General features: G+C 44.5%; 1 protein-coding gene and 1 long non-coding RNA gene across 5 annotated transcripts in view; one reads left to right on the forward strand and one right to left on the reverse strand.

Annotated features, from left to right (window-relative positions):
• Window positions 1–395: 395 nt before the first annotated feature.
• Window positions 396–3,804, reverse strand: LOC149983577 (uncharacterized). Its single transcript, XR_016496309.1, has 3 exons — window positions 3,706–3,804; window positions 900–1,020; window positions 396–727 (listed from the first exon to the last, which is right to left on the reverse strand). It is a non-coding gene; the product is annotated as an uncharacterized LOC149983577 (long non-coding RNA).
• Window positions 3,805–10,454: 6,650 nt separating this feature from the next.
• Window positions 10,455–12,026, forward strand: part of LOC110524528 (cytoplasmic polyadenylation element-binding protein 2) — a 27,990-nt gene continuing 26,418 nt past the window's right edge. For all 4 annotated transcript variants that reach the window (XM_036978343.2, XM_036978344.2, XM_036978345.2 and 1 more), the window contains exon 1: window positions 10,455–12,005. In XM_036978343.2, coding sequence (XP_036834238.2) covers window positions 11,478–12,005 — 528 coding nt within the window. In that variant the 5' untranslated portion in view covers window positions 10,455–11,477. The remainder of the gene's footprint in view (window positions 12,006–12,026) is intronic.

Raw genomic sequence — 12,026 nt, forward strand, 5'->3', positions numbered from 1 at the left:
GGCTGTTCTTCAGACAGATGTCTGTGGGGGGGGGGTCTTGGCCACGTTCTGGCTGTTCTCCAGACAGATGTCTGTGGGGGGGGGTCTTGGCCACGTTCTGGCTGTTCTCCAGACAGATGTCTGTGGAGGGGGTCTTGGCCACGCTCTGGCTGTTCTCCAGACAGATGTCTGTGGAGGGGGTCTTGGCCACGCTCTGGCTGTTCTCCAGACAGATGTCTGTGGAGGGGGTCTTGGCCACGCTCTGGCTGTTCTCCAGACAGATGTCTGTGGAGGGGGTCTTGGCCACGCTCTGGCTGTTCTTCAGACAGATGTCTGTGGAGGGGGTCTTGGCCACGCTCTGGCTGTTCTCCAGACAGCGGTAATGCTGTAAGTGTCGGACCAAGGTGCAAGGTGGTAGGCATACATTTTAATTTATTAAATGAACACCGAAAAAACAACAAAAACGTAACGTCTAGTAGGGCTAAACAGCACGGTACCAAAAACAAGATCCCACAAACTACAGGTGGAAAACGGCTGCCTAAGTATGATCCCCAATCAGAGACAACGATAGACAGCTGCCTCTGATTGGGAACCATAACCACACCCTGACCTAACCAAATAGAGAATTAGAAGGATCTCTAAGGTCAGGGCGTGACAGGAACGTGTTCCAGGCACTGCTCTTGGCCACGTCACCTCTCTCAGAACCAGTGAAGATCTCCAGGTTTTTACAGTGAGGCATCAGCACAATCTGTAGAGACGGCAGAAAGATAAGGGAGATGGAATTAGATTTCGTTGAAGGCTAAATCCTAACTTGAGATCCTTGTAGCAGAAAATGTTATGCAAGTGACATCACTGCATGGTTAACGCAAAGGTCTCAGTTGTGTCTAGGTGTTTAACAGTGTGTGTGTGTGGTAACTAACCAAGTCGATGATTGTATATGGGGACTGGACATCACTGAGTGCAGAGTAGAGGAACAAGCTCAGGCGAACAGTGTATTTCATCTTTGCCTTGAAACACATTGGTTTTGGGAGAACCAAACATCTGAGGAGACGACAGAGAGAGAGAGAGAGAGAGAGAGAGAGATGTCACAAAACACTGCACTAAATCAGACTCAAGAAAAGGGTCAGTATGCCGCTCGTCAGTCAGTATGGCTCAGTATTGAACAGCCTGCTGTCATTTCATGCCCAACTCTCCTCGTGAAACGCTATCCTCCTATAGGTTAACACTTCATCCTTTGCCTAACTTACTTACAGTGCCTTGCGAAAGTATTCGGCCCCCTTGAACTTTGCGACCTTTTGCCACATTTCAGGCTTCAAACATAAGGATATAAAACTGTATTTTTTTGTGAAGAATCAACAACAAGTGGGACACAATCATGAAGTGGAACGACATTTATTGGATATTTCAAACTTTTTTAACAAATCAAAAACTGAAAAATTGGGCATGCAAAATTATTCAGCCCCTTTACTTTCAGTGCAGCAAACTCTCTCCAGAAGTTCAGTGAGGATCTCTGAATGACCCAATGTTGACCTAAATGACTAATGATGATAAATACAATCCACCTGTGTGTAATCAAGTCTCCGTATGAATGCACCTGCACTGTGATAGTCTCAGAGGTCCGTTAAAAGCGCAGAGAGCATCATGAAGAACAAGGAACACACCAGGCAGGTCCGAGATACTGTTGTGAAGAAGTTTAAAGCCGGATTTGGATACAAAAAGATTTCCCAAGCTTTAAACATCCCAAGGAGCACTGTGCAAGCGATAATATTGAAATGGAAGGAGTATCAGACCACTGAAAATCTACCAAGACCTGGCCATCCCTCTAAACTTTCAGCTCATACAAGGAGAAGACTGATCAGAGATGCAGCCAAGAGGCCCATGATCACTCTGGATGAACTGCAGAGATCTACAGCTGAGGTGGGAGACTCTGTCCATAGGACAACAATCAGTCGTATATTGCACAAATCTGGCCTTTATGGAAGAGTGGCAAGAAGAAAGCCATTTCTTAAAGATATCCATAAAAAGTGTTGTTTAAAGTTTGCCACAAGCCACCTGGGAGACACACCAAACATGTGGAAGAAGGTGCTCTGGTCAGATGAAACCAAAATGGAACTTTTTGGCAACAATGCAAAACGTTATGTTTGGCGTAAAAGCAACACAGCTGAACACACCATCCCCACTGTCAAACATGGTGGTGGCAGCATCATGGTTTGGGCCTGCTTTTCTTCAGCAGGGACAGGGAAGATGGTTAAAATTGATGGGAAGATGGATGGAGCCAAATACAGGACCATTCTGGAAGAAAACCTGATGGAGTCTGCAAAAGACCTGAGACTGGGACGGAGATTTGTCTTCCAACAAGACAATGATCCAAAACATAAAGCAAAATCTACAATGGAATGGTTCAAAAATAAACATATCCAGGTGTTAGAATGGCCAAGTCAAAGTCCAGACCTGAATCCAATCGAGAATCTGTGGAAAGAACTGAAAACTGCTGTTCACAAATGCTCTCCATCCAACCTCACTGAGCTCGAGCTGTTTTGCAAGGAGGAATGGGAAAACATTTCAGTCTCTCGATGTGCAAAACTGATAGAGACATACCCCAAGCGACTTACAGCTGTAATCGCAGCAAAAGGTGGCGCTACAAAGTATTAACTTAAGGGGGCTGAATAATTTTGCACGCCCAATTTTTCAGTTTTTGATTTGTTAAAAAAGTTTGAAATATCCAATAAATGTCGTTCCACTTAATGATTGTGTCCCACTTGTTGCTGATTTTTCACAAAAAAATACAGTTTTATATCTTTATGTTTGAAGCCTGAAATGTGGCAAAAGGTCGCAAAGTTCAAGGGGGCCGAATACTTTCGCAAGGCACTGTATATATAGTACATTCAGTATGAAGCCATTCTCTGTATAGAACCATCTTTTTAACCAATAGACAGCAGTTGGTCAAGGTCAATTACACATCACCCTCTCAGTACCACTAATGATTAAGTGATTGTTGGATGTCATGGTTACCGGTTCGATTTTCCAACGGGACCAGAATGAAAAAGTACAAAAATGTACTCGCTCGACTTACCTGTACCCCCACGGTACCCCCTGTATATAGCCTCATTATTATTATTGTATTGTTACTTGTTTTTTTTAAAAACTTTATTCAGTAAATATTTTTTGTTAACTCTATTTTCTTAAAACTGCATTGTCAAAAATAATACAAATACATGTGGGGGGGAAGAGAGAAAAGAGGGGGAGCACTTAACACAATAAAATAACATACAACTAACCAGGGGGAGAGAGAGGAAGAGACGGGGGAAGAGGAAGAGGGGAGAGAGGAAGGCATTGACTTTAAAAAGAATGGACAAAGCCAAAGATGACATCACTCCATTGTTTCATATGTGAAGTCTCAGTGGCGCATTTGAAGATCAGGAATGTCATTTTAGCATGTCGATATCTTGCTTCACGGAGGAGTTTTTGGAAATATTGCATGAGCAGTTTGAGCTGCTCTAGGAAGTGATGTTGCAGGTTAGCTCAGTGCTGCCACCTCTCATGGAGTATCTCAAGTTTAAGGCCGACCAGGGTACTGCAGGCGGCAAATTATCCTTAAATTCTAAAATAATATGTTCAAGGATATACATCTGGTGAAATAGAAGCAAGTATTGGTACTATGATTGTGTTTAAAAAATACATAAAAAATGTATACACAAATATTGACTACGAAGATTGCCATACTACCTTTGACTATAATTGGGGATCCTGCCTTCTGAAAACATTGCCTTCAGTACTCCGGTTAGCCTTTAACTTGAAATCCTCAATGAAAGGGGGCATTCTCCCCTGGAGTAAGGAGAGGAGGACAAGAGATGAGGGAGAGAAAGTGAAGGGTCATGTTCAGTGTGCCACACCAAAATGCTAGTCTTATTTCACAGAGACACTTGACCTGTCCCAGGGACTCGACTCATTAGCCCCTCCTCGACTAATCAGGTCTGCACAAGTTTCTAATAATTGCATTCATTAATTAATAATCGACTCATTAGCCACTACTCAAACAATCAGGTCTGCACAAGTTTCTAATCTATTTATTAATTAATTAAGACCTTTCTGTTATAAACACTTATAAAAAGTGATTGATTGTTGAAGGGTTACTAAATTCTGACGTCTACTCTGACATACATACACATATTCCACTCTACATTCACTGGGCCCCTCTACCCAAGGTTTGATGTTAGCTACTCAGTGTTTCAGTGTTTCTGTGTCAGGTAGAATAGCCTTCTGTATCCCAGAGGAACAACTAAGTCTCCAGGGAAGTCACACTTCTGTTCAAACACAACTGGGTGACTTGATGGGATATGTTTCCCTCTCATCATGACATTAACATTTTAATATCCATGAATATACATCCCTGAAGTTGACAGACCTTGTAAACTAGAATTACCACACTGCTGTAAAAATGTCTCATTTAGAAAATCATTGATCTTGTCATTGCTTTTCCTGATTGTTTGTAAATCGAATGTCTGTAGAATGTTTCTTTGTAAAATTGTTGACAAAATAATCCTGCTTCTGAATGACCTCGATTACAATGTGACATATTTGACTAAATAAGATGTGGTTGAGAATATGTCAGAAGGACATCAGTGGGTGTTTCAGAGGCTTTATCAGTCAGCTGCACAGAGACACTATTCAGTGGCGAGAGAAACACAACAAAGGGACAATTTAAAGGAACAAAGGCAGCCACTTCCTGCAGGCCAAGCTGGCTGCAAATCAGAACAAAACCTCCCACAACCTCCCACAAACTCTAAGGAGACCTTAAGACAACCATTCAGACAGACTTCCACAAACCACCAGATGACCTTACAAACTTTCAGGGAACATGTACTGTACTGTATATCCTTTACATTGCCCTGCCCCTGAGCAACACACAGGAACACACAAATGCTTATCAATTTTGGGACCGCAATGATGAAATTGAGTCATATTTGGTACGGTGTATACTGAGTGGGTTTCGGTGTAGGAGAAACGTACAGTTATTTACAGTAGGCTTTTATATAGGAAGGTATGCATCATCTGATTCAGACCCTGACGCCATCATTCTCCCAGTCGATTTGTATACTGTTCTCCTCAACAAACCTAGAAAGCAGATATGGGTAGTATTACTCCATCCAATATATACTGAACAAAATGATAAACGCAACATGACATTTCAGGGATTTTACTGAGTTACTGTTCATATAAGGAAATCAGTCAAATAAAATAAATAAATTAAGCCCTAATCTATGGATTTCACATGACTGGGCACAGCCATGGGTGGGCCAGTGAGGGCATAGGCCCATCCACTTGGGAGCCAGGCCCACCCACCGAGGAGCCAGGTCCAGTCAATCAGAATTAGTTCTTCAAGACAAAATTACAGACATAAATGCTCCTCAGTTTCATCAGCTGTCCGGGTGGCTGGTCTCAGATGATCGCACAGGTGAAGAAGTCAGATGTGAAGGTCCTGAGCTGACGTGGTTACATGTGGTCTGCGGTTATGAGGCCGGTTGGATGTTCTCTAAAATTACAGCTTGTGTTAGAGAAATTAATGATCATGCTGTTTAATCAGCTTCTTTTTTTTTTTTGAATTTTTACCCCTTTTTCTCCCCAATTTCGTAGTATCCAATTGTTGTCCAATTGTTGGATTCTTGTCTCATGTCTCAGAGACGAAGGTTGAAAGTCATGCGTCCTCCGATACACAACCAAACCAGAACCGCTGCTTCTTTAACACAGCGCACATCCAACCCTGAAGCCACCTTGGCAAGCGCCCAGCTGCGCCCAGCCCGCCACAGGAGTCGCTGGTGCGCGATGAGACAAGGACACCCCTACCGACCAAGCCCTCCCTAACCCGGGCGACGCTAGGCCAATTGTGCGTCGCCCCACGGACCTCCCGGTCGCGGCCGGTTACGACAGAGCCTGGGCGCGAACCCAGCTGGCGCTGCAGTACAGCGCCCTTAACCACTGCGCCACCCGGGAGGCCCGAATCAGCTTCTTGATATGTCACACCTGTCCATTGGATGGATTATCTTGGCAAAGGAGAAATTCTCACTAACAGAGATGTAAACAAATTTGTGCACAACATTTTAGAGAAATACGTTTTTTGTGTGTATAGAACATCTCTGGTATCTTTTATTTTAACTCATGAAACATGGGACCAACACTTTACATGTTGCGGTAGTATTTTTGTTCAGTGACACACTTCTTGTGTTCTGGTGGAGGGATCTGAGAGATGATCGGCTATGCTACTTCAATGCAGGAATAAAGGGATCAGGCTTGATGGACAGGTCTGTCAGGATGAGCTGATCAATGCTAAACCTCGCCCCACCCCTTACAACACAAACACACACACGACCCTGATTCAAATAGAGTAATCAAACTGACCAAGGGAAATGCAGATTACCTGTTGCCGTGACTACAGCAGCTGCACTGTGTCACAGAGTGAACCCACCCAGACCAAGGCCTAATTTGAGCTTGCCTAACACACACCATGAAATCTGAGATAGGTCTAGATCAACATGACAGGTGTACCGGGATGGCCAAAGGTAGCGTTATAACCAACCATGTAACCATGTTAAGACAGGTGTACCGGGATGGCCAAAGGTAGTGTTATAACCAACCATGTAACCATGTTAAGACAGGTGTACCGGGATGGCCAAAGGTAGCGTTATAACCAACCATGTAACCATGTTAAGACAGGTGTACCGGGATGGCCAAAGGTAGCGTTATAACCAACCATGTAACCATGTTAAGACAGGTGTACCGGGATGGCCAAAGGTAGCGTTATAACCAACCATGTAACCATGTTAAGACAGGTGTACCGGGATGGCCAAAGGTAGCGTTATAACCAACCATGTAACCATGTTAAGACAGGTGTACCGGGATGGCCAAAGGTAGTGTTATAACCAACCATGTAACCATGTTAAGACCTGTTTGGTTTTATAAATCGCATTTACACACGTGTGTGTGTTTGTGTGAATAGAAAGTGTTGATGGTGTATATGAGTATACCAAGTGCTTTTTACATGTCGTTCAATTTTGTTTTTTCACAACTGTGCTAGTGCCAATCTGAGTTTGTGTGTAAATGTGAGTTTGTGTGTGAGCCATCCAAGGTTAGTTTTTTGTGCCTGTCTGTGTTTAGATGACTCCCGAGTGGTGCAACGGTCTAATAGGCTGACCACACCGCTCGCGTCGCGTGCGCGAGCATTGCAAAATAAATGTAGAAATCTATGTTATTCAATTATTGCACCCACACTGCTTGTGCGCGCCAACGAGTGTCTGCATTGCAAATGGATAAAATAGAAATCAGTTCTATTTCTGACGCAGATCGCGCTGCAAGTCCTGCCTCTGCCATCTCCTCATTGGTTTATAGAAGCAGGTACCCACGTGCCATCTCCTCATTGGTTATACCCACGTGGGTGATTGAAAGACGAACTGTGTTGCCTGTCGGTGTAGTAATACTATGAAAGTTTAGATGCCAATCACCATATAAGTTCAAAGATGAAAAAACCTGGAAGGAGGAGAGATGACTAGAAACAATTTGGTTGACTGTTTTATGTGTGGATTAATTGTCGGAGTAGAGGACCTTGTACATTTCAGGTAAAATAACAACTCAATATTTATATCCCAGGACAAATTAGCTAGCAACAGCAAGCTAGCTAAATAGGACAAATTAGCTAGCAAGTGCAAGCTAACTAGCTAAATTGCCATAAATGTTTAATGCTTTTCGACCTGTCCCAAATTAATGTAATTGGTTCAGAGTTTGTTTTGATATTTTAACCTGCATGTCGTAATCGCGTTTGGTGTAGGGGGACAAAATAAATGTATGCACAATGGTGCACGCGCGCGCGCGCAGCCGTTTGGGTTCCGTGTAAGGCAATGCATCTCAGGGCTACAGGTGTCACTACAGACCCTGGTTCAATCCCGGGCTGTATCACAACCGGCCGTGATCGGGAGTCCCATAGGGCGGCGCACAATTGGTCCAGCGTTGTCCGGATTAGGGGAGGGTTTGGCCAGGGTAGGCCGTCATTGTAAAATAAGAATTTGTTCTTGACTTACTTGGCATTAAATAAAGGTTAAATAAAAATACTAAATAAATAAGATGTGTAGGTTAGAGGTTGGGATTTAGGTGTCATATTCTGCATGTGCCACTGCCAGCCCAGGGATAGGGCAGTTGGAGGCCTGAGCCTCAGAGAACAACCCACACCAGTCACCCTTTCAACAGCACCCTCCAGGCCCCAGCCATGGTCCCCTCCCCCGGCCCTGTCTAATCAGTGTGTGTGGGTGTGTAGGAGGGCCAGCACTAACAGCTGGCAGCCTGCCTGCCCCATCATCACTCCCCCACCACTTACCCCAGACTGGGTAATCACAGCCATATGATTTCTCAGCACCCTCGGTGGCTGCCACACCTGCCCCTTCCCTCACTGGTGGGATGTCCCTTCTGGGACACATGGGGGGGAGGGTTGGTGGGGTACAGATGGTGTCTACTTACCAACTAAACAGTTGAAAGTGCAACGAGGACAGAGAAGAGTAACCTCTGTTGCTTAATGAGATAAGCAAGAGATCACTGGAGAGAAATATTTTGTTTTGGAAAAAAACGTAATGAGTGAAGCATCATACAGCCAGTTGTGGTCCGATACCAATTGTGTTATAGTGGCAGCCTTTGCTTGTGTTGGTCTCAAGATTTCCTCAGATTCTGATAGGTTGCATATCTGTCACAAAATCTTTATTGCAGATTTCATACTTTTATTACATGGATATAATACATTTTGGGGGTGAAAGGTCATGGAATGAGAAAGGGAAAGGGGAAAGGGAGATACCTAGTCAGTTGTACAACTGAATGTATTCAACTGAAATGTGTCTTCCGCATTTAACCCAACCCCTCTGAATCAAAGAGGTGCAGGGGGCTGTCTTAATTGACATCCACATCATCGGCACCCGGGGAACAGTGGGTTAACTGCCTTGCTCAGGGGCAGAACGACAGATGTTTACCTAAGAAACTAGCCCTGTATGTACGTATGTGTATGTAAGTGATTGTTAGGTGCTCAGAACATTGACTATGACACACACCAGTGTGGTTCGGTGATATTCCTCCTCATTATGTCAGATGATATATACTGTATATATGTACAGTACCAGCCAAAGGTTTGGACACACCTATTCATTCAAAGATTTTTCTTTATTTTTACTATTTTCTACATTGTAGAATAATAGTGAAGACATCAACACTATGAAATAACACATTTGGAATCATGTAGTAACCAAAAAAGTGTTAAACAAATAAAAAATGATTTTAGATTCTTCAAAGTAGCCAACTTTTGCCTTGATGACAGCTTTGCACACTCTTGGCATTCTCTCAAACAGCTTCATGAGGTAGTCACCTGGAATTTATATTAACAGGTGTGCCTTGTTAAAAGTTAATTCGTGTAATTTCTTTCCTTCTTAATTAATGTGTTTGAGACAATCAGATGTGTTGTGACAAGGTAGGGGTGGTATACAGAAGAAAGCCCTATTTGGTAAAATACCAAGTCCATATTCTGTGTATACCATGTTAAATGCAGTCTCTATGCAGGTTTAAACGCAACAGACACCCAATGATCTTCACAATCGTTTGAGTTCTTGGTCCCTGTCATCAACACAAACCGTCAGTATTGGAGGTAGTAACTAGATAGAGTTTCTACCAGCAATCATTTACAGATTGATGAGATTGAATGTAAATACTGACCCAGGGAAACGCCCCATTCAGTGACTGGATCAACACAGACTCTAATGTTTAAATCCATTAAACAGCACTTTATAAAGCTTTGAAAAGGTTTAGCCACTTCTGATTATGATCATGTGTGTTGTGTTAAAGAAAGAAAGTATGCATTTTCCTTTCTAGCCATTAAATCGAGTTAAGGAGGAAATCGACGCCTTTGCAGCCTAAATGGAGAATGTATAGCCAGCTGCATATTCCCTTTGGACAGTCAAATGAAATGACTCAATATCACCATCTGCCGGATTTTGGACTAACGATGGTGGGGGTTGGGGTATCTGACATAGGGGACTGGATCAGTTCTTGACTTGGACTGAATTAGGTGCTGGTACTCATTTTTGGTTCTGGTAGGCCTACTGTTTATATTTAGGAGCAGGAGCTCCACAATACTTTTTTGAGCTAATATTCAATAAAAGGAATAGGAGGTCAAGCAGTAGAACATTTGAGGTGCCGGTACTCTGCTCCAGTGAGCTCCTGCCCATGTCAAGCTACACTGGATGTGCTCATTCTGCCCAAACCTGCAGTAGATAAAACAAACTCAGAAATGAAATTTAAAGCTTAATATTCAGGACATCATGATGAAATACTGGACCTTGTGAATAAGGAAAGAATGACGTAAACAATGCGGTGTTCTTTACAGCTCCGGCCGGTAGAAGGGCTCAGCAGCATTCACTACAAAGGGCGAAACGAGGGTCAGAACAGAACATGATGCGGACGTGACGTAGGCGTCATTCACTGGGGACCGTTAATCCGCTGCCGCAGCAGCCCGGCCGGTAACGAGAGGAGGGGTACACGGTCAGTCAGGATTGGATTGCGCAGGCTACAATATAACCGGATATATTTATAAATAGGGGCCTATATTAATCGATTTTAAAATAAGAACATAATATTAATTGTAGAAAACGCCGACTAAACAGAGACAAACCCCTCCTCTCTCGTTAGGCTACTTCTTTGTCGACGCATCTATTCTGCACTGTGTTCTCTTGTTCTAGGCGGAGAATTGAAAAACTTCGTTCAAATACATATTTTTACATAAATAAATGGATGATTACGGGTTCGGTTTATTACAGACAGCGACCATTGGACACAACTCTACCCTTCTCGACGGACGCGCTTTCTGATCCTAATGCTCCTCCTCTTCTGCGGTTTCCATCGGCCAGTTGTGCCCCGGCTCACCCTTGGTTTCGCGCAGTAGCCTCGCTGCCTCGTCCCCACTGTTCCTGTCAGCTGCTGCGCATCAGCAAAACATGCAGAATGAGTCTGTGGGGGTGACAACCGAACAACGACCCTAGTCAACAGAGGAGAACTACAGCAGCAACAACAACACAATCAATAAAACCGGGATACAGCAACCAAACCAAACCAACAACCAGCTAGGAGCCCTCACTTCCTCCACAACCACCTGAACCAGAATCCAGATTTTCCATATTTTGGTCATTCTTGCCCGACGCAGTCTATCTCTGTGTGACCTTCAGCACGACCGGAAAATACATCAGCAGTTAAGTCAGAGAGCTGAGTTTGGCTGCACTGAGTCGCCCCCACCCCAAGGAAAATTCAGTCACCTGCCGCAGAGGCAGCCTTTCACCGCTCAAGTCTCCATCGAACCCGAGCGCAGCGCATACTCCAGACCGGGACAAATCAGCCGCTAGCCAGTGGAGGAGGTTGAAGCCGATGTGGAGACTGCCGCGTTGCCATCGCCAACTTCCGTAAATCCAAACAAGTTTAGGATCCAAATGGACTCCCCCATCACCCACCATATAAATAACAGCAATGGCAGTAGCACCGGCAACATGTTGTCCGGAGGACTCGGGGGCGGTTTTCCGAACCTCCAGAACCAAGAGATGCAGAACCCGAGTGGCGCCTCAGCTTCACCTCCCCTCCCTGGATTCGGAACCCCGTGGTCCGTTCAGACCAGCTCTCCACCACCACCCGTTTCTAACTCGGCCAACCCTATCCACCACTCAAACGCAATTAATCAGTTGCCTCATACCGACCCAGACAACAGCTTCTATCCCGGTATCCCCTCGTCTATCAACCCGGCCTTCTTCCAGAGTTTTTCTTCGGTGTCGACTAATCCATGCCCAGGGATTAACGTGCAGGGCTTCAGCAGCCAGTTCTCACCCCAGATCAACGCCCACCAGCAGCCGCAGCAGCAGAGCCGCAGGTCCCCCATCAGCCCCCAGATGCACCCCCAGCACCATCATCAGCACCAGCAGGGCGCCTTCCTGCAGCAGAGGAACAACTACAACCACCACCACCAGGTGAGCTCTATTCATCTGTTC

Source organism: Oncorhynchus mykiss, chromosome 5, assembly GCF_057628025.1.
Source record: "Oncorhynchus mykiss isolate SJ-2025 chromosome 5, ASM5762802v1, whole genome shotgun sequence".
In the NCBI taxonomy this organism is placed as follows: Eukaryota; Metazoa; Chordata; class Actinopteri; order Salmoniformes; family Salmonidae; genus Oncorhynchus; species Oncorhynchus mykiss.